This window comes from Nelusetta ayraudi, unplaced genomic scaffold (genome assembly GCF_046127955.1).
Source record: "Nelusetta ayraudi isolate G7.1 ecotype Tasmania unplaced genomic scaffold, CSIRO-AGI_Nayr_v1 ptg000048l, whole genome shotgun sequence".
Taxonomy (NCBI): Eukaryota; Metazoa; Chordata; class Actinopteri; order Tetraodontiformes; family Monacanthidae; genus Nelusetta; species Nelusetta ayraudi.
Genome location: NW_027466098.1, coordinates 11592428 through 11620122, shown reverse-complemented (window position 1 = coordinate 11620122; position 27695 = coordinate 11592428). Strand labels below are relative to the sequence as shown.

The 27695-nt window shown below is 46.1% G+C and overlaps 1 protein-coding gene across 1 annotated transcript in view; it reads right to left on the bottom strand.

Annotated features, from left to right (window-relative positions):
• Positions 1 to 24889: 24889 nt before the first annotated feature.
• rpa1 (replication protein A1) overlaps positions 24890 to 27695 on the bottom strand; it is a 32597-nt gene continuing 29791 nt past the window's right edge. The window contains exon 17 of the mRNA XM_076036353.1: positions 24890 to 25670. Coding sequence (XP_075892468.1) covers positions 25566 to 25670 — 105 coding nt within the window. The 3' untranslated portion in view covers positions 24890 to 25565. The remainder of the gene's footprint in view (positions 25671 to 27695) is intronic.

The following is a 27695-nucleotide window of genomic DNA, read 5'->3' as shown; positions in this document are numbered from 1 at the left end:
GATTAGACCATCTCCACGCCGTACGCAAAGATTTCTCTGTTGGAGGCCCTGATATTCATCATCTTCCTGTAGACCAAGTTCAGTTTCACGAGGCAGCGACATCTACAAGCTCCAGGTGAAAAACACTAAAGAAGATCAACATGAAACACAGCAAGCTAATGTGGGTTTAGCTGCAGCACAGAAGGCTAGCGTGGATGCTGCAATGTACTTTTCACATCTATCTATCTGTCTATCTATATATCTATATATCTATCTACCTAACAGTTATTAAGCATCGGGATCACTTGGCAGGAGGCTAATTGGGGCTATTTCAGAAATCCCACTCCTCGGCTTTTCACTCCCCCTTGTGAGGATTCAGTGGGATTCCCTCCAGCAGTTCCTGGTCCTGAGCCAATTTTCAAAGGTGAGCCCAGCTAGCCTTTCAGCCAATAAGATGTCGGCATACCTTTCCCAGAAGGAGAGCGCCGGGGCCTACTCCTGCTCCCAGACCTGGGAGGCGGGGCCGACGTCTGGGCCTTGATCCATGTTCCTGCTGTGGTGGAAGCCCATCCCTGTGGGCTCGCCACCTGCAGGAGGAGGAAATGGGGTCAGGCGCATAGCGAGCCTCGATAATCCTTCTTCCCGACGAATCCTGGATAGTTCTCATTCATCGTCGAGTAATACCGAGAAAATTGGACCTTTTTTTCCGCGGCACTCGGATTCTATGCGCGATATTGCTCCATTTTGATTTGAATAAACCCCCAGTTATAATCTATTCTCGACGTGGCTCTCTGACCGCCGGCCGTGGGGAGAATTAAGTATCCCGATGCCGTGGTGATTTTGCCGCTCACCTTAAGGCTGGGGCTCTGGAAGGCCCTCTTGGACGACCTTCCCCTCAGAGAAACAACACATGCTTGTCGCCGTCGAGGTGCTCCCCAGCGGTTTTCCGCACGGCTCTGTTTGAAATGCAATAAAGGACGGCGGCAGCAGCTGATGGGACTGATCTCTTGGCCAGCAGTGTCTAATTACCATGTCATATCCTGCACACACCAGCCAACACCTCATCTCATCTGGCGACGGTCCCAGAGCCGGTACTTTGAAGCCGTTAGCTCGTTTTGCGCGACAAAAAGTCTCAACAATAACAGAGGAGGGGTTTTGTGTGTGTGGTTTCTTTGTGTCAACGTCTTTAAGCGCAATCTTGATAGTACTGTTTCCAGGATTAGAGCGCAACAAAGAAAACCGAGATAACAACTTCTAATGGATCGGCTAAGCTTTTAAAACAATACTGTTGGCGAGGGAGAGGAAATCAACCTCCGCCTTGCTGCCATTTGCCTTTTTTTGCTGCTGTTGCCAGATGATGCTCTTCGTTTGCCACTCCATCAAAAGGCGAGCGCGTGTCCCCGCACATCCCCGCGCCACCACCAGAGGATTGCTGCAGGGCGTCTGAGGTTGAGCTCGGCTCCTCGCCCTCCTTCGCTGCTCCTGCTAGCCCGCGGCTCAGGCCTCTCCCTGATAAACACACACCCACACTGACGAGCAAACCCAGCACATCACAATCACACACACACACACACACACACACACACAGATTCGCAAGTACATCTTTTCTGCATGTGATGCTCAACAGCAGCTCCCCACCGTCTCTGCCGGACACACGCTGAACACTTACACACCAGTACAGTGGGGGCTCTTCAGGCTGCTTGCACTGCCTACACACAGAGAAGACAGCTGTGTTTTCAGAGGGCTGTGTTTACACAAAACAAACGGCGGCAATGAACCCACAGATTGCGGCAACAAGCCAGTATCCCTAACGCCCAATTTTAGGGGGGGTGTTTACACGGAGACGGATTTTTTCCGAACATTTTCGAAAACGCTCTCGAAAGAAAACGCGTTTACACCAAGCCGTACTCGAGAGATTTCCCGTTTACGAGGATACGCTGGAAACGACTGAAAACGATGTAGTACCTACGCCAGGCCTGGTGTGGCGCCGCAAGTTTCGGTCTGTGCAGTTTCAGTGAAAACGCCGGCTGCTTGGAAAACGCAAGGCCGAACGCCGTAATTATTTGTGCGTTTTCAGAGAAACGTGTAGGAGGAACGAGTGGATAAAAGTGTGGATGGACATCATCTGACCTGTGACTCGAGAGGTAAGAAAACATTGGGGGGGGGGGGGGGGGGTATCTTTTAAACCAAGATATTTTAATTGCACTACATTTTCCCCTGTAACTCTGGCCTCAGTGTCAGCCACACACTTTGCCACAAATTCTGTTAATTAGATTCAGGATACTGTTTTGTTTCTTCTTCTTTTTTTCCTTCTTCAAATGTCAACACATGGCTTTTGCATTATTTAATAGAACACAATGTGTTGGGACAGGGTGGAAAATTAGACATGAACACACAAAATGCTGGCCTCTTGTGTTGAACAGCACATCTGTTGACGCTTCGTGTTTTCATCATGGCAACAAGCAGAACATTAAACCCCGTCTTTAAACCCAGCAGACCTTCATACATAGAAAAGGAGGAAAAATATCAGACTTAGATTGGCCAATAGGATTAATATGTGACATAATTCATACTGACAGAACATACATACTGTATACAACAGTCAAAGAACATAGAAATGAATGAATTCAATTCACTTCAATAATTAATCTATAGAAATGGATTCACGCATTCATTTTTCATGATTTTTAGTGGATGAGCCACCCGTCAATCATCCTGGGGGTGTGGCCTAACAGTTGATCCACGCATCACATGTCTAAAGCCACTCATCACTGCTGCACTGCTGCCGCTTTTATTTTCCTCTTCAGCAAACTGCGACCCCTTAAAACTGTTTACTAGGCTTATCCCCCAGTATAATTGAAAGTTATGAAAGTGGATACGGCCGAGTTGCCTAAATCAAAACAAATATTGATGTGCAGTAAATTACTTTTCTTATGAATTTACAGCCCTGGAACAATTCAGCTCAAATTTCTTTGAAATGTTTATCAGGACTCGGGTGTAAATTGAAGGATTACTCTCTCATTATGGTGCTGATATTAATGCCATTCCCTGATGGATCGGGAGTGATTGATCCAAGCTGCCACCTCAGCACTTCCCACCACCACGCAGAAGCTGTGATCGCGATTTCACTCACAGATGAGGAAGGTGTTTCTTATTTGCCCCGTCACCAAAGTCTTTGCAAGTCATGAATGGCAATGAATTCTTTTAACGTAACACACACACACACTCTCTCTCAAAGTATATATACATGTGACAGTTGAGGGTCTCTTGTCACTATGTCACTTTATATGTGTGTATTTACATACTGTACATACATATATATATATATATATATATATATATATATATATATATATATATATATACATATATATATATATATATATATATATATACATATATATATGTATCTATATATATATGTATATATATATATATATATATATGTATATGTAGATACATACATACATATGTACATACATATACATACACAAACACACACACATATACATATACACATATGTACACACTCACCAACCACTGTATTAGATACCCACAAATAACAAGACATACAGTATCTAATAAAGGGGCTTAAAAATTAGCTTTAACCAACTTTTCTCAGCTACTTCTTTATTGACGTGTAATGTCACACTGGTAGAAAGTTCAAGGAAAAGAAAGCTGCTTTGTTTTTCATTGACAGCAAAGCAATTTGTTGAATTAAGCGCCGACAAACGCTGCACCGCAACACGCCTCATGTCAAAACCTGAGCGGGGGGGAGCTGTACAAAATACTGCATCAAAGAGAGACATATTTGAGTCTGCTTGTCAGTTTCTTGTCATTAGCATTGAAATGTGCCAGACGGGAAGGGAAACACGTAGGAAGAAGGAATGGTGGAAGATATTTAGTCTGGTTTTTACAAACTTTCTCAACCTCTACCGAGGGGTTGGGGAGGACTTTGAAAAATAACTTGTGTCTGGTCGGTACAAGAGCTGCAACAACTTCAGCGCTTGCCGAGAGTGCTTGAATACCACGGTACAAATGTGTCGTATCGCTTTCAGTGAGCGGCGGCGAGAGGGATGCAACAATACTTGCAGGAGAGGCATCAGTGTGTCCGCACCTGTCCAGGCTCCACCACAACTCGCCCGCAGGGGACGGATCTGCATCGATTTAGTGACAGGGGAATCAGGCTGGGCTTTAATTTGAGAGGTGCATTTGCAGTCCTCCACGCTAATTGCACAAGGCGGCGGCGGTGTCGTGAACCGCTGCCAGGACGGGAACCGGGGTGAAACTGCACAGCTCAGGCCCAGATTGACGCTGGGTAAATAGAAGTCACTCCTGGTCTCCTCACTGATGGCTGCTATCAGCGGGTTCACCGGGGGTGAGCGGAAATTAATTTCATCACTGGAGGGTGCGTGTGTGCGTTCTCACGTGCAGTGTAAGCCAAGTGGACTCTAGATAGTTCTGTTAGGAAATACATTCACATTATACGGTGTCACTTTACGGTGACTCTTGTTGCCGGAATTATTTCCCATATTCATCCGTGAAAGAGCTCATAGAAAGGGTTTGACACTCCACTCAGAAATGAATACAATGTACCTTGACATTTGACAAAACTTAGCAAAGATAATATGAGTGAAACAAAAATATCTTTCCCACTTACGCTCTATGGTCTACCTTTATTACATGAAAAGTACATTGCAGCATCCACACTAGTCTATTTGGTTGCAGCTAAACTAACATTAGCTTCCTGTTTTTCATGTTGATCTTCTTTTGTGTTTTTTAACTGAAGCTTGTAGATGATGCTGCCTAGTGAAGTGGATGGATGGATAGATAGATAGATAGATAGATAGATAGATAGATAGATAGATAGATAGATAGATAGATATTTTGGGGGATACTATGTTTATGAAACAGACAAAGGGATTTAATCATCTGCTCATTTACTCATAATCTTTTCAGAACAAAGTTTGATTTGTTGTACGTCTATACTGGCAAATACTATTGTTGGTTCTTTTCATAGTTAAACATTCTTTTCAGCAAATGTTTATTTTTCTTGATGATTTATGGTGGAAATTATACCACAGTAATCTTTGAGGAATTAAAATACAGCTCCCCAGAAAATTATGTTTATACAAAATGAAAAATGATGTCTTGTGTTGACTTTTTCACATCATGGCCCGTCGTCTCTTGTTATAAGGTTTGTGCATCTTGTTATAAAAATGTAAAAATGTACCCAACATTTCTCACAAAGTCTGAGCCAGAGAACTGAGGCGAATCAAGCACCCACGTCACATCCCGGCTAGACTAATGGGAAACTCTGAGGCTGCATTGTGTCTGTGGCACCGTCTGGGACTCACGCTGCCTCTAAAAAACAAGACATAAAAAAAAAATCTGCCCTCAGTCTGGGATTGTTGGGTTCCAACAGGGTGACTTTTAAAATTCTTGTTTGTCCCTTTAGCTGTGGTGTAACTCTCGCCTGAGCACAAACAGTCAGAAGGCCACTGTAACAATTGAAAAAAAACAAAAAAAAACGGTGTAACTCATCCTCTGTGGAGCCTCGCAGCTGTCCACACTGAGATAGGTTCTGGGGGTACATCTTTTCAAGGCCTCGTCCTGGAGGCAGTTTTCTTTTGAGAGAATCCAAAAGTATCTCGGAGCAGCTGAGGCGCCATCGATCTGGAAAAGCACAGCGGAATTGCTGTGGTTAACCTTGCAAGGTAGCTTGATCACAACAACTTCACTCCCGAAATCTTGCACATCCGTCTTGGCAGCTTCCAATTGGGATCATTTTTCATCCCAAGACCCGCCCACCGTCCTTGGTGGTTGAGACGAAATCGGGGCACGACTACGGCAAAGCCTGCTTTGCCCCTTTTAAGCAGAACGGTCACTTAGGTGGACGGATATGAAAATGCTATTTTCGATGATATGAAGGGTTTTTCATGACAGAGTTGCACAACATCCAACAAGGGTGATGCTGCAACATCAGCTGACCCCTGGTAGTCAGATATTTTAACTGCAACTACATACTGTCGCAACAAGCAAAAACATCGAGAGCCCTGGACACCCAAAGGTAAAAAAAAATGTTTTTAAGATCAAGTAACTATTGAGCAATATTGTAATAAATAATAAAACATTGATAATGTATAATGATTCGAAATCACCTTTTTTAAACCTATGGAGAAATACAGATACTAAAAAATCCCAAGTGAGGTGGTCGTAATTTAAACATCCAAGGATTAATAAATAAAGAAGAAATGCAGCATGTGACTGCGAGCTACACATGCAAGCTGCAGTAGCAGCACTTTCATCATCATTAGGCCCCCGTGCACCAACAGGGAGCTGCCAACTCCACCTGCCAACTAAATTGGCAATAAGAAATCTGATTGGTCTGCTATGAATGTGTCACAAGGTTTGTCTTGGCACCTTTAAAGTTTGTTATTTGGGGTGGGGTTTTTTTGTACAATGGATGTTGAGAAATGCTTTCAACAAGCTTCTCTCCTGACGGATGAACACAATAATCCGGCTTTCTATTTGGCCCGGCAGGTTATTTTGTGAGGCAATTTTTTGGTAAACAACCATTTTTTAAGTCCGCCAAGCGTTGCTGCGGTGGCACACAGGCTTGAAACTTACATAACCCACATTTGAAGTACGGGGAGGCTTAAACAGACTGTTGCCGTGGCTCAAAGTGACAAGTGCCTCCCTCCATCTGTCTGCGCCGCTCGCTGTCACAGCAGCGGGGGCCAGGGTGGGGGGAGGCGGGGGAGGAAAACGGACACCTTCTCTGCTCCGTGTCCATCCGTCTTCCTGTGTGTCCTCCGCCGGCCCATCACAGTCAATTAAATTCAAGCTTGTCAGATCAAACAGGCCAGGGTCCTCGCACAATCACTCTCTCACACACACACAACGACTACCCACCCCGCAAGGACACAAGGAAGTGAGACAATGTCTTTAAATTATGACAGGGGGGAGGAGAGTCGAGTGTTGCGGGCTGACAAGGATGCACTCGACCGACGACGGCGCTGCTGCCACGCCGCCTGAGAGCTTTTGATCTGCTTCTCATGTGCGCTGGACACTGGCTCAGCGTTTAACGTGCAGAGCCGGAGAAGCCGACGCTAACGCAGTGCAGACCTCGGCGCCGCTACAAAGGCAGGCTGTCAAGCTTTCAGCTCCAGTCGTCCATGTTTTCCTGAACGGCACCGACTGTCTTCTCTGCCAGTTGATACACAGAGGCCCCTCGCCGGCTTTTCTCATTAGCAATTTTCATCATTCGTCGTCATTCATCTGCATACAACGGTGTATAATACAACTCAGTAAGAAAAGGGTCGTTTACAGCTTTCAATCCACTGTCATAAAATCACAGTCAGCCGATTACTTCATTCCCCGCAGGAAACCGTGACATCAAGGTGGAGCCGAGCTACAAAGGTCCATTTATAAATTGATTAATCAATCTGTAAACCCCCCTAAATAGAAAAGGCTATGTACGTCTTCTGCAAACACACATTGTGCAAGGCACATTATTGAACCCATATAGAGGTTTTCCCTTCAACGGACATCAGTGGCTTGCAGCAGATTGAAAATATCTGTGCGAAATCTGAAAATTTTGTTCATCGTGGTAAAAATCCTCACGGGAGCCGACAGCAAGCGGCCTCCCACAGGACGGCCGGGCCGAGGTGAGAGGCTGCGTATTATCTCCTTCTCTTTATTCTTAACTCAGTCTTTTTGTTTGATCTCTTTACTGCTTGTCTCTCTCTCTTGCTCTCTCTCGCTCTCTCCTCACGCACACACACGCACACACACATTTCACGTGTGCCGTTGCCAATAATAATTCTGTTGTGTTCGACATCCAACAGCGAGTTGTGAACCGCTCTCATTTGAACCTGAGCACAGATCAGCCGGCTCTCCTGAGCCCGGCGCATCTCAAATATGTCAACAAGAGCCGCCCAGAGTGATTTTGGAGCCCGGTGAGATACAAAACGACAAACAGTTAATTAGCAGTTAATTGTACTTGTCGAGCGGCAGAGTGAATTCTGATCTGTGCTGTGATCCTGATTTAAAACGAGGACACGAAACCTCCCCTGAATCCTCTTCTGTCTTTATTTAATAAGCGAGATTACTGTTGTAAATGTAAATGAGGCACTGTTTAAAAAAATAGCACATTACATTTTTGTTTTTTAAATAGAATAAGATAAATAAGAAACAGCCACTGCGTCTAGGACCAAGTCACATTCATCACAACATGATGCATGTACAAAAAAAAAATCTAAATTATGGACAAATCAAAGTTCAAAAAATGCTAAATAATTAGTAATTTAATTATACTAATATTGACTCCCATTAGTAACTATTCTAAATGTATTTAACACTATCACCTTAATACCACTGGCTCTGTTTCTAACAGTAAACATGAAGTGTGTTGCCGTACAAACACGTAACTGATTTTCATTAAATTGCCTGATGGAAACGCTCCTAGAATCCAGTGTGGAAAATGAACATAGAAACATTTTCAAAGCTCTGGAACTTTCTTTCTTCTCCCCCACGCTGCCCCCACACGTCATCACCCACGAGAGTGACACACCTGCGAGGCACCGAGGGACACTTTCCAGCCACAATCAGTCCGCCGATGACAAAGAGCAGGTCAAATGTCACGCCGCATCCTTGGAGGACATTTAGCTTTTGTCAGCGTGTGGCACAAATACACAGATTAAACATGGCAGATGCCGCCAGCGCAGGGGTGACGGGTTCCAACGGTGCCACTCACCATTTCAGATATGCCCTATTTAGGATGTCTGGGGTCAAGAGGGGCTGGTGTGTGATCACGGTGCTGCTAATTTCCGTGACAAATTAAGCTCCCGAAAGTGACGTAATGGGGTTTAGAACTTAAAAAAATATATTAAAAAAAAACTGAAACTAAATCTGGCTGAGGTGCCCAGAGAGGCCTAAAAGTGAAGCAGGAGTGCAGCTTCCCACTTATTAATATTCTTCCCTCATTGGGGAAAACAGCATGTAAACACTGAGTGAGTGCCGTTCCTGGAATCCCAGCATAGAAACATGAGAATGTTCACTTCTCCTCACAGGCATTTCAGGGGGAGAAAAGACTCTGTGATGAGAGTTTCCGTGGACTTCAGAGGCGCCCACCTCACATCTATTTGTTTCATGGAATCCTCACATCAGAAATACATGGATTAGTTTTCTCTCCCCTCAAGCAAGTGAAGGAAATGAAATTTTACACAGAAGAAGGAAAAAAAATTAAATGGAAGAACAGAGAGACATTTTCAGCTCAGCTTCCAGTCAGGGAAAACAAGGAGTCAAATGTATTTCCATCTGCAGCCGTTTTTTTTGTTTGTTTTTTTTTTCAGTCCCGTGGTTTAGAATTCAGCAGGCAGATTTGTTTTTAAACTTACAGAACTGCTCATCTTCGGTAGTCATGTATCGCTGATTTGACAGCGCCGCGGTTTTAAGCGCACATTAAGAGCCCTTTGGGTTAATTTATGGCACAATTTCGTCTGACACAACTTGCAACTTGAGTGTTCGCACAGTAATAAGCCAGTTAAGACCAATTTGAAGTGCCATTAGTATTTAACAGCCGCAGAAGTGTGACAGCCGAGGCGGAGATTCACAAAACCACAAGCGACACACATAGGAGCAAAACAAACATGTGCAACCGGTGCTCGCTGGTGATTGGCCAGCTCCCAGCAGGTTAACGCTGAGCTATTATTCTCTAATCATCCATTATCTATTAGCACTTAACCTTTACATGTTCACGCGGGAGCCGGACGGTATCCCTGCAGCCCCTCGGCGAGTTCGCCACAGCGCTGACACGGACAAACAGCCCTCTACGTGTAACGGCCACAATTAGCCGAAGCCGATGGAGTGTGGGAAGAAGCAGCAGCACCCAGAGGAATCAGAGGAGAAAGAAAGGCGGGGCTGGAGGGCTTTTGATCAGCAAGGCAAAGTAAACATCACCATACCTCACTTTTACATTTGCCCCAAACTGATGATGTGCTTCTATAAAGCCTTTGAATGCCCATGCAGAGCAATTTTGTGTTCAAAGATGTAATAAAACAACCTCAATTTGAAACAGCTTCTTTTCATTTGCAGTGAAGTTTGTATGCTAGCTTCACGGGGTTGTGATGCTTTGCAAATGGAAGCGAATGTAATTCTGACGTAGCATTCATTTGGTTATCATTTTACTGATGACGTTGCATCTTGAATGCCCGGTAACGTCCACTGTTAGAGGTTACAAAATGTCTAAATAATGGATTAAAACGACTAACAGGTGGCAACGCAACAACGAATGCGTCCTGGTTTGCACAGATTTGAATAATTTGAAACTTCAGAGGCCATAATGTCCTCTGAAGTTCCTTCAGCTCCTTCGGCTCCTTTAAGCCTTGTTGACGGCGGCCTTATTATTCCACATTGCACGTATGAACACCGCCTAATGTCACACCCACACTCACACACACACACAGAGTCTAACATTAATGAACAGTGCAAACTAATCAAATGTTGGAATAATTAACTTGCCGCTTTGGTAGAGCCTTTCTAATCCTGTGCATAAATGATTTTGGCTAATAAGGGAGCGTTTACAGTAACACGGCAGAGCCGGCCAACCAGGTCCCAACGGCCATGAACTGCCAATAAAAATCTTGGCGCCACATTGATCGGTGACTGGTCAGGGTCAATGTGTGTGTGTGTGTGTGTGTGTGTGTGTGTGTCACGGGTTGTCTTGCATAACTGCATCAGCTCCTGCTTCGTGGATATATCATCGCCGAGCGGGAGAGAGCAATGGCCGTCTAAAGACCCTTCGCTGCCGTTTCCGAGCGGCGGCCCACCTTTGTTTTCCGCGTCGGAACGACTTCTGTCAGGTCCCGTTGTGCCAGTCACAACGGCCTCCTGCCCACGTCGCTCTCAGCCTAATGACCCATAATACGTCTTAACCCAATCCGAACACTCATTGCGCTGAAAAGCCATTTGAAGTCGGCGTCAATTTGGAGCGAATCGATAGCCTGGTGCTTGGAAGAGAGGACGCGGGGGCCAAGCACTGACCGAGCCGTCATCCAACTCCCTCCATCTGTCTCCGTTGTCTCTTTATCCGGCTCGGCTCGGCTCGGCCGCCGGCTGCCTGATAATATCTGGTCCAGTTGCACACACACACACACACACACACACACACAAACAGCAGCACAACACAATTATGCAAGAAGGGGCTTTGTTGCATCTGCCTTTCAAGTGCCAAAATGTCCCTCTGTCAACACGACTGCAACTGTCGCCCCACCTTCAACGCTAGCTCGCCTTCCCATTGTTGACTCGGAGCTCAGCGACACTCCCCCTCCGTGCACCGCCGCCCTTCGCCATCCGGTGACAGAAACGTGACCCGCAGAGATTCAATCACGCGAGCGCATTTTGAGGAGCAAACAAGACGACTGTATTTGCCCGTCGCTCTCGGAGGTTTGGCTTTTCTGCTTTTTCCGCTCCCCCACCGACGTTCCGATGGGCGGGCGACAGGCCGGGAACCGTGGAACATAATTGATACCGTGTCATTAAACAATTCCGACATTTGCATGAAGCACGCTTGTTTATCATGTTTGCCAGCGCAGCATTTGAGCGACAAACAACGCGGGTCAGTGCAGCGTGCGAGTTAATGGAGGTTGTGAACGGCCCCGCAGAGCTGGAATTATTCATTTTCCCTGCAAGTGCCCAATGATTTCAGGAGAAAATATGGCTTGTATGAGACATTGATATAATTAGTATAGTATGTATATTGGTCAAATCATTTCCATGATGCCCATCCTCTGGGAGAGCTTTAGAAAACAAAACAAAACCCTTAAGGACTTGAAATAGTAACTGCTACCACCACTAACCACTACTAATGAATACCGTAAGGACTTTATTAGCCGGCGAGAGACTCAATGTTATCACTGGAAACCATTGGTGGTCAGAATTTTAATCACATGAGATCTTTAAATTATTTACATTTTCTTTATTTTGGGGGGAAAAAAACAATTGAGAGAGCTGGCACACACATAACAGGTCGTTAAAACTTCAGATCTATAATTTAGCAATGATATTTGTCTATGGTTGAGTATTTCGATACAGCGCAGCTTCACTAATCCTGCAAATATATACTGTATTTTAAAAAACAGAGGCCAATCCAGTGCTCTCTTGGATTGTTCATGACCTTTGACCTGTCAGAAACCCTCTGTTGAAATAATTCTTCTGCGAGACATAGGGCGTGTTTTCATTGCCTCACCTCGCCTCGCCACGGTACGCCACGCCTCGGTACGATTGTGTTTTCATTGGCTCTGCGATCACGAGACTGTGGGCGGAGTCCACGCAGTAAAGCGGGACAATGTTTTCCGTCAGCATCATTTCTGTACGACACACAGCAGCGCAGCAATGGACAAAGTAGAGGTTGTTTCAGACCGGCTGCAACCTTTATATTTTACCAAAAGTAAACACGAGAAAGATATAATGGGACAATAGCATTTATTAAAGACCAATAGAAAAACAGACTGTAAACACACCCAAAATAGAGCCTCCTACTTATTTGAAATAGCCAGTATGAGCTGCCCTAGCAAGCCAAGGAAGGCGTTGGTAAATGCAGCGGTGTTCGAGGCTTCCTCGCGGCAAAGAGCCGACGTTTCGACGAATCCGTATTTCCTCTCGCCTCAAGGCTCATCGGATTCCCTAGCTTACCGCGCCTCGCGCAGGAGCGACTCGATTTGTTCCGAGCGCTGCGCCGTTTGCCGCTCGTCGTTTTCGCGAATATGGTTGAACACACCCGCAATGTGCATCATCGATAGTAGCTACTCGTATTCGCGGTAAAAATGTACCTGACAAGGAGTTGGCGTCGATGTCCGCTCCGACAGGTGACTTCGACGAGGACACTGAGCCAATCCAGTGACCCTAGAGCTACCAAAACGGCACCCCCTACAAGCGTGTAGCGGCCAGTGCAAACACCCTAACACCGTACCGTACCGTGGCGAGGTGAGGTGAGGCGAGGCAATGAAAACACGCCTACATTCTGCACTGCAGAAGAAACCAGTGTCCACTGCCGCGCTCCCTTGATGCAGCGACAAGTGTTAAGGCTGAGCCGCGCCTTAAAAATGAGATACAACCAGCAACTGTTCTGTGCTCAAACGGCTGAAATGCGTCATTCGCAGCCGGCAAAGAGCTCATCTATGTCCTGACGAAGCCCCGGCACAATCAACCTTATGCTTATGTGGTGTTTCGGAGCAGCACAAGCCAGATGTTGTCCAGCCACATTCTTCCTGCCTTCCTTCAGCAACCGAAAACACACTGGCCGCATTGTAAACAGGAAGTAGGGCAACAGAGCGTTAAGCAACCGAGGTCACTTATCAAGCCAGACCGAGGCAGAATTTCACTCTTGGAACTCAAGCGGTCGCCGTCCTGTCTCCCTAATGCTCGCCGCATGTTGATAAAAGCGCAGATGATGTAACGCTATGAAAAGACACCACTGTCCCAATTTCCATCTTTTTTGACACGCTGCGGGAATCGCACTGGGCGCGCGCTCACAGGCGGCGGGGCTTGTGAGGATAATCACATGTGATACGTCTTGTCTTTCTACCATTTAGCCGTAATTAGCAACACTGCACAGCGATGACGCCCCGACATTTTAACTCGGTGTTTGCATAATGCAAAGTAATTGGCTTTGGGTTTTTTCGCTCTCTGAGAACGTTAGCATGCGAAGGAGGACTTTCGCTCGTGTCCTGCGTAATTGCTCGGCATCCTCTCGCCGCTTCGGTGTTCTGCAGGAATTTATAGAAATTAAGGTGAGCGCACCCACCCGGGATGGGGAAAAAAAAAAAAAAAAAAAACTAAATCCCCTGCTGCTTTGTTGCTCTTTTCTTTTAATCCCTGCACACGCTGTATCTGCTGTTTAGACGGTTAGTTTACCGCATCACAGGAAAAACATATTTGCCAACTTACTGAGCGCAGATAGCTTCCCTTCTGCTTGCTGAGGCTTATGACTGCACAGACTAATGCCTTACACCATGAGGTGAACCAAATGCTGTTTGCTCTGCTCTAAAAAACCATAATGAAGTTTAAAAAGCACAACGTGTTTTGTTTTGGCTGCAGCCTGGGTTGGAGTGGTTTATTTACAGACCTCGCTGTGAACTTTTTTTTTTTTGTTTGTTTAAACTACTTTCTCCTGAAACACCGCCGCCACGCAATAAAAGTCGGCGCTGCGAAATCGTCCTCGAGGCGAGACTGTGTATTATCAGTAATAATGCAACATGTTTATTTTTTTTTTTCATTTCGTAAATCAAAAATTCAATTAATGCGTAAACACCCAAACTTCTAGACGCAAGTGTTTTCGTTTTAGGCCCCCCTGGGCCACAACAACAACTTAGTGGCCCACATACGATATCGCAACATGGATATAACCTCGGTGAAATGACAACAAGCGCTCTGTGTTCCTGTGACGAACCCTGTTTGCTGAGTGCAGCCCGTTTTGCACCCAAGTTATGTTGTGATTGTTGAACTCAAAGTAACTGCAACCACTTTCCCATACAGAGCCACCGACAGCCATAGATTTAATGCAAAGTAGGTAGGTGTGTGTGTGTGTGTGTGTGTGTGTATGTGTGTGTGTGTGTGTGTGTCATCTGCTGCCAATTCCTCTCAGTCAGTCCATTTTTGGACCAAAGCAAGGGAGTCATGTCTCATTCAGCTAAATTATAACAAAAAAACACACAACGTTCCTTTTTGTTTCCTGCTGTCGACTCTTATTGACATTCTCTCCGTTGCAGAGCAACAGAGGTTTACGGGTATTATGCCGCGCAGATCCACGCTGACGTACAAAGCCATATTTTCTCAGGGAAACACTTGGAAAAACATCAAGCCTAGTGGCCACAGCCTAAACCTGCAGGATTTCCACCTAATCCCGCTGCCCTATTATTATTCTTTTTTACAAACCCCATTTAACTTGTGTTGACTAAAACTTAGACCCACTGGCTTTGAACACCGTAGCAAAACAGCCTCACCGTACGGTGTGAGGAGGACACATCCTTCCATTGCCCCTTATTCCGCACGGAAGCTCTCCGACTATTCTATTTATTCATGACAGAATAAACAGTCTGGCCAGCCCCCTCTTGTCGTGTTACCGTCGCTCCTGTAACCGGCAGATCCGCAGCTTACTTCGTAATGGGGGTAACTCGGGTGGGGGGTGCGGCGCGGCAGGCCCCCTCTGCCTCTGTGCCGGGGCATAAAGCTCAGTCTTAGGGTGCCATCGTCCATTCCGGACACTGAGGGCCATGAAAGAAGGGATTTAGGTGTCGGGAGCCAAACATCTTTCTCCATCTGCTTTCCGCGTCACATTTTGCCTCGACCACGTCAAATTTTGTTTCCTCCTCGCCGTTAAGCTCGGGTCGCAAAAAACACAGCCGGCCGGTCCAAATGCTCAGGCCGTTAAATTTGAAGCTTCACAGCAAGATTAAAAAAAAAAAAAAGAAAAGAAAAACAGCTTAAAACCGCAGCCATGACACACACAGGTCACCGCTCGGCCAAATCAGGACCCTAATTAGGAAAAACAAACAAACAAACAATAGGCGCTAGTCAAGGCTACTACTGGCTCCAGGAGGCATTCCCACCCACACACACACACAGCAGCTTTATCTCTCCCGCCGCAGACACACACGCGCATCACCCGGAGCCACTCGCAGGGACACACAGCTGGCAGCGGAACCCGTCCAGTTTAATTATAGATCTTTGGGCGCCGTATTCCGCGCATTACTGTAATTTTCCCCTCATTAATGATTGTCATAAAGCATCCCCGCCAGCTTCTCCCCACACACACCTCCCGTTTTTGTTGGTTTGGACGACGGATGGCTTGAAGTAGCCGTTTGAAAGGCACCAGCTGCGGGGCAATCCGCTGATTTAGAGCGGCAGCGGCGGCGGCGCTGACGGGGCGCAAAGCGAGGCACCTTGACAGCTCGGAGTGGTTTTTGGGTTTGTTTGTTTGTTTGTTTGTTTTCGCCCCTTGGGTGGGTGATAATGCGAGCCATGTAAAGGAAGAGGAGACTGTAATTTAAAAGCACCAAGGCAGAGGCTAAATAAATAATGGTCAGTGTGTTGTTGTTGTTGTTGTTGTTGTTGTCGCGTGTGTTGCCAAGACGTCCCCAACGCACCCGATTTCCTGCCCGTGTCAGTTTGAAGATAGCATTGATCTCTGACGCTCGCGCTCGCAGTCGCCGACAAAAGGAGCTAAACGCCCGGAATGTGGCAGAGAAATGTTCCTTTATCGTCCTCAAACCTGGTGACTTGAGTGACGTGCGTCTTTTTCTCTTTTTTTTTTTTTATTTATTTTTTTTTTTTTTACGGGTGCTTTTCACCGAACCGTGTTTTTCACATTGTGTCACTTTGAATGGCGATAATTGCCATTTCCCATGACAAACAGTCCGGAGTTATATGGCAGTCCGCACCTGCACGAGAACTTCAAGCCAGCGAAGAAACATTAGAATGAAAGCAACAGAGGAAACCCGGCAAAACAAACTTTTAAAAAAATGCTATTTTCCTGTTTAACAGCCTCACTCCTCCTCAGTCTTTTCTTCCCTTTCCTTGACTCTACGAACTAAAGGCTCCCTCCACATTAGGCCATTCTCTGAGGCCAGGGTGGGAGTCGGTGGGGGAGGAGCGGGAGGTCGGCGAAGAGATGTCAAAATATCATCTGCGGCGGGAGAGTGCGTGGAGCTGCCAGCGCGGAGCACTGTGTCAGCTCCCGAGCCGACGGGGTAACTCTCCGCGACTCCCCCTGTTCTCTTCATCGTGTTCCAGGAATAGGAGAAGCTTCCACTGACAGCAAGTAAATAAGCCAATTGCTTTTTCACTTGGCCAGGAGGCGGCGGAGGCGGAGGCGGAGCAGGAGGAGGAGGAGGAGGAGGAGGAGGAGGAGGAGGCTCAGGAGGGTTTGTGTAAATGCAACGATTCCACGCAGACGCGCGAGGAATAACTCTGTCACCCGCAGCATCACAAGGGGCCCCGCCCGACTATTAAGACGTATCGTCGCAGGGGCGCCCGAGGCTGAGGACTCTCCCCTGGCTGAGGGTGACGCTCCCGCCAGCCCGGCCCCTGTTTGACATGGAGATAAGAGAATGGCGTCCCGCTGAGGGTTTGCTCCTCCCAACAAGACCTCGGCACAAATTCAAACAAACATGTTTTTGAATGCATCGGTTCCGCTCGGGCGCCGCCGGCGTGGAGGCGGGGAGATAATGCAGCGAGGGGGAGCCCAGGATGGATGGGGGCCGAGGGAGCAGAGGAGGAGGGAAGAGCGTCGCACTGAGCTTCCAGCGCTGAGACTTTATTAGTCAGTAAATCGATCAATCATTCGGTCAATCAACGTTAGTTTTTAAAGCACTGAATCACATCCAGAGGAGCCCCGAACTAAAAGTTACAGAGCCAAATAACTTGGACTCCTGCCTCCTGGCCTATTTTCAGAATCTTTTTGTTTCTAAAAAAAGAAAAAAAAACTTTATAGTCTACATTAGATACCAGAGAGACTGATTACAAATTTGAAGATGCCTGTGATGCTAATTAGTTCAACATGTCCCTGTGGTCAAATCATTTTCAATCTTTTCTCAGGGTACCGCCATCTTCATCCAGGCCAGTTTCATTAATTTGTTGTTGTTTTTTTTTAATTATTCTGTTGAACCACAATTCAAAAGCAATATCTGATTTTCATTTGCTAATTTCAGTACATTTTTATTCTCTTCTCACTTTTGTCAGTTTCAAGTTATTTCAACGACCACAGTGGGGTTTTTCTTTCCTTTAACGGGTGGGTACCGACCATTTTGTCCACGTCCGTGTGAAGGCAACACAAACTGACGAGGCACAGGTCACAGAAGCGCACACACACACACACACACACACACACACACACACACACACACACACACAAACAAGAAAACAGCCCAGGCAGCATTTCTGAACAGCTTCACTGCGTTTTCCTCAACAAAAGCGACGGAAAACGAGCCCGAGGAAACAAAGAGGAGAGACAGAAGGGCCAATTACGTAACCGGAGCTCGGATCTGAGATCCTGCGCCGCGGGGACCATTAAAAAGAGGCTTTTGTGCGGAAGCCGGACAGCCGAGCCAAAGCATGCGGACGATGTCAGCGCGGCAATAAACGACTATTTATAAGGCGACTGACGGAAGTGATGGCAGTGAAGGCGGCCTTTCATCGGTCCGGCGCCACCTCTCCCGTCACTGTCCAATCACGCCGCTGTCTTGACACTTCAATGAACTCGGGGGCCGTTCGCCCCACCCTAAATATCCAGTGATGAGGGGACCTCCTTCAAAGCGAACGGGTCGTCCAATTAAAAAGCCAGCCGAGACAAGGTCACCCGCACCTGCACGTAGGGAAAGCGCCGGGTGTCGGCTCCACTGTGGGCTTTGGGAAAGAGCAGCATCGCGGAAAAGCCAAGAGTTATCTCGATAGGAGAGGAAGGGTGGGGGGAGGGGGGGGAGGGGGGCGTCACAGGAATGGTAATTTAAGTCACGTAGCGAGCCCTTTGATGTTTCTTTCTTCTCCCTCCATCAGTGTAACGGGTATCTGGAAGAAGAAAAAAAACACAATGCCGACAACCTTTCAAAAAAAAAAAAGGTTCTGCGCTTCTGGTGCTCTTCAAAAACAGCACAAGAAAAATACGTCGCAGTCAAAAGCACAACTGCAGTCTACGGTTCCACCAGGAGGGCGCTTCATTGATTTTACATACAACGATGTGCAAAAATAAAACAACAGGTTCTGGCCTTTCTGTGGCCGCTGCACCAAACACACGTTCGAGTCAGGCTCCCAGTCGGCGTGAGGGAACTGAGCGGAATGTTGAGCGCGATCCAGCCAAACATCACGATCCTTTAGCAAACCACCAAAGGTTGGTGGGCCAGTCACAAAATAAACCCATGAAAATCCCAACACAGCGAGTCTCGAGATCACAGGTTCTATGTCATCATTTCATTGTATTTTATCCCTCTCGCACTGTGAGCTTTCAATCAGAATAAAGTTTTAACAAAGTTTTAACGATGGAATGAAGAGGAAACAATGAAGACTGAAAAAAGGAACAGAACGAAGGAAAGGGGTCGCGGAGAGGGGAAGAGGAGGGGAAAGAAAAGGAAAAATAAAGTCAATTTGATTCAATTATATTTTAAGTGTCTGAATTTCATTATTATTGCTGATTTTTTTCTCTCTTTCCCCCTTTTTCCTTATCCCCTCTGCCCCGCCCTCACATACAAGCACGCATGGCCGGTTTTCCTTGCCCGACTGATTGTGTAACTCTCCCTATTTAGCCTTACATTTCTTTGGATTCATCCCCCAACTTATCCCGCACTTTCTTCCTGTCTAATGTCATTGTGTATCTGCACTAAAAATAAATAGATATTGCTTTGATCTCCAGATTTCCATGTTTGGGAATCAAAATAAAAAAAAGGGCCGTTGGGTTTTTTTGCGCGTTGATCGACAGGCGGCAGACAGGAGCAGATTGTTCGGGTCAACCTTGAATCATCTGAGACCTTGAAACTAATTACGTTAAATTTAATTAACTTTGGATTACGACTTGATTGTCCCGTTACCTCTTCCCGTAGATCATCGTTGAGGTGATGTAAACCAGATGTAAGCATGACAGAAGTCGATGGTAACACTTCATCAGTGCACCTCGCATTATCTGCGGCTCTGCGTGGATTAAGGCTGTGTTCATTTCGCCAAATGGCTCTTCGCTCACACGGTCAAAGTGAAGGTGTCACGACGTGAGGATCTCGGTCCAGCCATCACAACACGTCGTCAGGGGCGTCATCATCTCACTTTGCACACTGTTTTGTATCATGAAACAGTTAAGTGTTGAAAAGTAAGTAGTGGCGACTTAAACTGTACCCAGGCGTGAGACTGAGGTCTCGGGAGGGAACAGAGGAGCGCAGCGCAGGTTGGAAAACAATCTGAAATTGAATCGGAGTGAAGTATGTTTTTCAGGCTTGGAACAGTGACGAGAGGCCACTGCAGAGAAAATAACAGCACAAATCCGCCACAGGACCCTCAATTCTGGCACTTGAGAGGACAAAACAGAACTTTATCACCAAAAGAACCCTACATACAAACACACACACAAGGAGAGAGAGAGAGAGAGAGAGCCAGACCCCCTTTTTTTTTTAATCTAAAAATTGAATTGGCCAGACCAATTCAGAAGCAACAATGACTCTTTGCTTTGCTTGATTGCGACAATAATGCTCAGCTCTCCACCTGCCAAATTTCTTTTACCGTCGATGTAATTTTTCTCGACCCAGTTTAACGACAGTTTTTACGCTAGAACGATTCAGACCGGCCGAACCTTAGTGGAAAAAAAAAAAAAGGTCCTCAAGTTCAGACGACGGGGACAAAGCGGCGCAAACTGCCAGCGTTCCCTCTCAGTCATCACCAATTCCTTGGAGGAGACGGTCGTGTGAATGCACTCTTGTGGCATCCACACTAGCACTGTTTCTTCGACAGTTCTCTACGCTAGACTCGGGTGCTGAAGAAAAAAACAAGACAAAACAAAACAAATGGAAGTCCTGCACCTGTGCCCCTCTCATACACCACAACAAAGACACACCTGCTGGCCCAGGACAGAAACAAGACCCATAAATCCAGAAATTTACACAAACTGCTTACTCAAATTCAATAGAGCCGAGCACCCAGAGGCCTCCTCCTGCCCATTTGTCTACACTGTGACAGCGCCGTGTTGTTTTCCCCCTGCATCCGGTCTCCAGAGGTACTGAAGAGAACCAAGCGGCGGGCGGCACGAGGTGTAGCGCTCCCGGGTGGAAGGTAATTGACGGACCCGCTCCACGACTGCAAAGACTAAAGGTCCTTACACACCGGGAGCGAATAATTTGCTCTTTTTTTAAAAAAAAAAACCTATTGAAGTCAATGGGTCCTTACACACCCGCAAATTTTTGCAGCGTGAAAAAGCGACTGTTGTTTTTTCACTCTCTTTAATTTAAAGGACAATATTGGGTGAACCCAAAGGCTTCTATTCTATTTTTTTTTTTTTTTTATTTGACCATCACCAGGACATCATCACTTGAGGATGTAGCCGACTCCATTGTTTCTCCACTGGCGCAAAAGAAAGAGCTCCAAACTCTAGTAGCGTAGCGAATTTTATACGCATATTTGCGTCGCGCTTGGTGTGTGCAGAAACAAATTTGCGTTTCTGTGTCGCTTTGCCTATTTCCAGGTGTGAAAGGACCTTAACGACTGGAGATTTGTGGAAGCGGATCCCTCAGTGAAGCCAGTCACACACCCGCAGCATGACAGTCATGGACGATCAATGTTTAATTCCCTGAGTGCACTAAGTGACAGAATATGCTAATAGATATTTGTAAAGTGGTGGTTTTATTCGGATGATGGTGAATAAATAGTATGCAGGCGCAAAACATTTGTGGCTCCACGATTTTAAGTTGTTAGTAACTCAACACTGTGCTTTGCTTTTTATCAAACACGGTAAACGGCAGCTTCCACCGTCGTGGTTTTTCTAAAATTCTTTAAACGTCGTGCTGACGAGAACGCCGCCTCTAAAAGCTCCGGCTTGATAAAAATAAGAGGCTCCTGTATTGAAAAAATTGAGGCAGCTGCCAGGGCTTCAAATTAACACTAATCTAAACAAATGTGACTCAGATCAGAAATGCGCTTCAGGGTCTCCGTGTTCGCCCGAAATTGCCTTTAGAGAAGAATTGATGTGCTTTTGAGAGCCGACGTGGAAAAAGAAAACCTTGAAGGGTGACGTTTAAGTGCAAGCGAGAGGAAGTCCCGGCCGTGCGTACTCTTCCGCGTATGGGTGAGCTGAGAGGGCACTTTGAATAAGAGAGATGCATGCTGGGAGAACAGTAGAACAAAAACAAGAAAGAAAACTGGCCTTTGTCTGTTCTTTGTGAACAGCAGACCAACGTTCATCAATTCGCTTTAGCGTGCTAGCTTTGACGTGCTAAACTGCAAAATCGCACAGCGGCCGTTTGCTAAGATATTTTTTATTCATCATCCTGATGACGATTGAAATGTTTGCGACCGGAGGAGACTCCCGCACGTGCTGACAACCGTGCACGGCTGTTTTTATCTAGTTGTGAATACAATCAAAAGTTTTGCCAAGTCACAACCGCCGTGAACTCCCGCTGAGCGGCCAATCCCGTCACGTCAGGAGCAACAAAGAAAAAAAAAAATCAATCGAAAACACATTAGTCTCACAATTACAGCAGCAGCACAATGACTGAAATATAAAGTAGGGCCTCTGAGGAGGGTGAAAAAAAGAACGGTTTCCTCTCTTCAAAGTAAATCTTATGTCACATGTAAATGAAGGCCGAAAATAGCTCACTTGCCTCGACTCCCGGGGGGAAAGCATGCACTTATTCTAGCAGGAGTACGAGTGGAGCGAGCTGCAGTGTGTGAGGCTTCAGATGATGCGTTTCAGCTCAGGTGGATGAACAGCCACCAGGGGCGGCAGAGGAACAAGTTGAACTAGGAGTTAAAGCCCAAACTGGTCGGGTTCTGGTCTGTGCTGTGGACGCGAGGCACAGACAGACACGGCTGCTGCATCATCGCAGAGGAAAACATCCATCCAGTGCCGGATGAGAGACTCGAGTTCACGACCGTAATGGAGCCGCCGAGTTGGAACCGACCACCGTGTCTATGATTAGATGCATGGGTCGTCTTGCACTGTGATAAAGGGGAGGAAACTTCCTCCTCCTGTAGGACAAGGTCTCTGACTCATCCCAAGGACTCGCGGAATGATAATAGTGAGGGTGGTGTTTCGGGCAGCACTCAGAAAAACCCGCCTTCTGTGTCCGGGAATAAACGAAAACGGTGAGAAGAGAGGAATGTTGCTCTCTATGAAGGTCTCAATTTTGTGTTTTCTCTCTCTAAATTAATTACAGGTGTAGGTTTCAATGCAACAGATGGCAGCCCTTCTTGCATTTTTTTTTGTTTTGTTTTGTTTTTTTACCGTAGGAATGAATCAGTCGTGCAACATGTGTTTAAACTTGGATTGCTTGATTGTGGCTCTTTGTTTTAAATCCCGGACTCCGGTGGCGTTGCCTCGCTCGAAAACTGTGCAAGACAAGATTTTCACGCCCAAGTTTACAGCCTTTCAGAAAGAAGGAAAAAAGCTCAGTTTAAGCATCCTGCTTGGTTGGACCTTCCCACATGTTGGGAAGTTGGTTAACGAGACCTGGTGTCAACAGGTTGATTTCCAGAACTGTGAGTAGCAAGTAGATCAAGTTAAAGGAAGGAATTCGATTTCTGTGAAGTTAACTGACGGGCAAGAAAGGCAGAAAACTTTAATTGAATGTGAATTGCACATCATATAAAACATTCACAGTCCATTAATTGGCTTAAACCTGTAAATCCAATTTTTATTTCATGAACCATTACACTAAAGGTAAATGAGTGCTCTGAAACTATATGAATCATTTATCAAAAGCGAGCGACTCGTCTGTAATTGTCTGGCTTCAGGATCTGCTCCCCCGAGCGGCTCGGTCACGGAGCCGCGGCGTCACGTTAACCTCCGAGATAACCTGCTCAGCGCGGTTCAAACCGCCGTGGCAGCTTAGCTCGGGTCAATCCTGTCCAGCCTTCGCAGCGGCTGCTGATTGGAAAGCCGATCAAAATGTCTTTTCTTTTTTTCACGTGGGTAAGCCCGTTATACCTTTGGCCACAAACCCTCGGCGACATTTGCAAAGGAAAAAGTTGCCACTTCCTGAAACTCTGCTGCATTTCAACGTGGACCAATCAACAGCCAATCCCCGTTTGAAATGTATTTTTGAAGAGAGCTGCTAGAGCAGGTTCAAACCAAACCACTGGAAGCAGGATTGGTTGAAACTGTTGCCGCCAGTTCTGGGAAGCAGCCCTCTGTGACGCCACCCGTCTCACTCCCTCCCCGGACAGGTCATAGAAGACAGTTTTGGCTGGAAGCTGTAAACAGAGGGCTAAATGCACCTCTCTAGTGTTATGGGGGTAAGTCACTGTTCAAGTCTGGAGTCCAATCAGCCCTCGGGGACAAATAAAGTTGCTCTGAACTGGATTTGAAAATAGAAAACCTTCCGGGAGCACTGAGACTGAATTAGAATTGACCTCGGCTGGGACCTCCAGCATTCCAGATTCTTGGACTCCAGGGAGGCCTGCGCCAATTCCTCTTATGATACAAACATTTTGTAACTGTTACAAGTGATAGGGAGGAAAATACAAGGCGTACTGAACCAGCACGACGATCCTATTATTGTAATGAGACGCATCTCGAATTAATTGTTTTCTAACAAACTTAAAAGGAGGAAAATATGAGAAAAATCGCCTGTTTGTCTACAACTGTCGCTCCCGAAAGGAAACCTGATTAGGCAACACGCTGCATTTACCGCATCCTTCTGCCTGACAGACGCTGAACCTGTAACCGGGTGAACGCGACGCAGCTCAGCATTTCCCGCTCTACTTATTTGCTTTAATGGTCTCATTGATAAACGGCAGATAGCAGCCGCAATCAGGGGCAAACCCGAGTAACCGCTATCTTCAAGCACGGCTGGAAAAAAAAAAAAAAAAAAAAAAAAAAGAAGGGAGAAGCTGACGTAGCTCGCTTACTATTTAAAGACAGGTTTAATCCACCCGACTTCACTGCAGGCGACAGACGCGGCTTTAAGCGAAAAAACGAGATGCTATCACTGAGGAGGTGGGGGGAGTAAGGTGCGGCTCCACCAATGTTCTGCTTTAATACAACATGAAAGTCAAGTTTTGCGGCGGGAATCTGTTGCACATCTGAGCGAACAGCGGGGGGGAGGGGGAGGACACGGAGGAGCTGGAGAAGCATTGTGCAGCAGGCCTTGAACAAATCTTTGAACACAGAAAAAGTACCTTCCGCACGGGATTTAAATAAAGAAATAACCACAACTCAGCATAGGCTCGTAATGTAACTTAACTTTTATTTTCATAGTTATCACGACAAAAAAAAAAAAAAGAACTAAACGACAGAACACAAACAGCAGTCTCAGCCATTGTACACCTCTCATTGTGAATTTTTCTCGATGCGTGTCCGCGTGTCACGTTCCCAAGGATGAGAGACTGAGGGGGGGAAAGAAAGGGAAAGAAAAAGCAGCCGAGTAAACAGTCTTATCGGGGAGACGCAGGTCTGTCCGAGCCACTCCGAGAGCATGTCGGGGGGGGGGGTCTGACAAACAGCGCCGGGTGTTTGTGCTGGTGCTCGAAGCGAGCCGCCCCGCCACCAGACAGACAGACAGACATGGAGGCAGACAGATGGACGGACGGAACCTCTGCAACATGCAGGGACGAGCGAGTCCTTTAGCAGCTCTCTGACCCGCTGATCTCAAAGAACAGAAAAACAGAGGGAGGGGTCAATCATGACGTGATCATCCACTGGAGGTGGAGGGGAAACTAGTGCGCAGAACTGCAGTGACTAAAATAACCAATTGGTCAACGGAGGAGTGTCACCGTTTGCAAAGTGATTTTTTTTTTTCCCCAAAGCTTGTATGTACAGATGAGAGCTGGGTGTACCAATGGAGACATTCAAAAAAAAAAAAACTGAACACATGACAAATGACTTGAGTTGTGCATTTCTACTGGCTGGCCAGCTTCCTTATGTTGGTGATCAGCCTCCTGCTGTAGTCCCTGTGGTCGACGGGCTTCACGTCCAGCACGGAGGCCTTGATCCTGGACTCATCCTGCAGGGGGAGACACAGAGCCAAACGCAAAGTTTACGCCTTGAGGAGCTTGAGGGGTCCGTGAGGCTGATATCTGGTTCAGCAGGCTCACCGGCCAATTTACTGGAACTTTTATGGTTTCCAACCTCTGACACTGGATAGTTTCTTTTTGGAACCATTCTCTTAGAGTCTAGAGATGGTAGTGGGACGGGAAATTCTGGCAACATCAGCAGTTTTTGTTTTCCACCACATTCAAACTCCCTGAAAAGCTCTTTCTTCCCAAGTCAGCAAGACATCTTCACCACCTTTGCCAAGTGTTTGGCTGATTAAGTATTTGGGCTGTTGTAGGGAGATTATTCAACTTTGTACTGTTGATAATGTTATTTTGACATTATTTTTCAAAACACTGGTTCAAAACAGGAAACGTGCATGATAATGGCAAATTCCCTTCCCTGCGGCGGCGTGTCAGGGTGCATTTAGATGATGCATTTACACTGAGGAGGCATTCAAGGTCATGCCTGCGCGTGAGAAAAGAACATCCGTCATTTGTCCAGTTCCAAGCAAGGTTCAACAAAGAATAAAAGAAAAACAAAAATAATCCCTTTTAGCAAGAGGCTGTAAACAAAGGGTTAAATATACAGTTTACTGCTGAAAATAAAAAATATACTGTGTCGGTGACGCTTTATATTGCAGTCCGTGTGATAAGCATTAGTAAATAGCTAATAAGTACCCTATAAGATGCTTATTAACATTAATAAGCGTTAAGTTCCTGGTAATACGCATCACCAAATAGGTAATAAGTACCCTGAAATTTTCTCTATTTTGAAAAAAAACAAACAATTGAGAGAGCTGGCACACACACAACAGCTCGTTAAAACTCCAGATCTACAATTTAGCAATAATATTTGTCCATGGTTGAGTATTTCGATACAGCGCAGCTTCACTAATCCTGCAAATATATACTGTATTTTAAAAAACAAAGGCCAATCCATTGCTCTCTTGGACTGTTCATGACCTTTGACCTGTCAGAAACCCTCTGTTGAAAGAAGCCAGATGTTGTCCAGCCACATTCTTCCTGCCTTCCTTCAGCATCCGCAGTAGCACCCAAAAACACACTGGCCGCATTGTAAACAGGAAGTAGGGCAACAGAGCGTTAAGCAACCGAGGTCACTTATCAAGCCAGACCGAGGCAGAATTTCACTCTTGGAACTCCAGCGGTCGCCGTCCTGTCTCCCTAATGCTCGCTGCATGTTGATAAAAGCGCAGATGATGTAACGCTATGAAAAAACGCCACTGTCCCAAATTTCCATCTTTTTTGACACGCTGCGGGAATCGCGCTGGGCGCGCGCTCACAGGCGGCGGGGCTTGTGAGGATAATCACATGTGATACGTCTTTGTCTTTCTACCATTTAGCCGTAATTAGCAACACTGCACAGCGATGACGCCCCGACATTTTAACTCGGTTTGACCCTTTCATGCCCCATGCAGCAATTTTGGTACAGCTGTGTTGTGCAGTTTCGTTTCTTCAAATTTCATCAGGTCAAATTCAATTTTAGACATTAATAACTATATAATAAACCATTTATTAGCCATAAGGCATTGTTCTCGCTTTAGATCCGATAGGTGCAAATAGCATAATTAACTGTTAACAAGTGCATAGTTATTTCTTATTAACAACATTAAATCTGTGTTATTGCCACTTATTAATGTTAATAAGTCTCTTATAAGGTGCTCATTACCTATTAACTAATGCTTATTACAAGGACTGTAATATGAAGCGTGACCACTGTGTCTAAAATAGTCGTTGGATGATTAATAAGGGATTAAGATTGTTTCAGCAGCTGAGCTCTGTGACATTTGGACAAACAAACCCTACGTGCCAACAAACAAATGACTCAACACCAGGAAACGCATTGAAAAGGGCGACTTGGCTTTCCTGTTAAACGCCGTGTCAATGGGAGATCCAGAGCAAGAGTGTGAACCGTGCCGCCATTCAGATTAATGCTTCACCAAAACCAACATGAGCTTTTTATAGCGTCAACCACC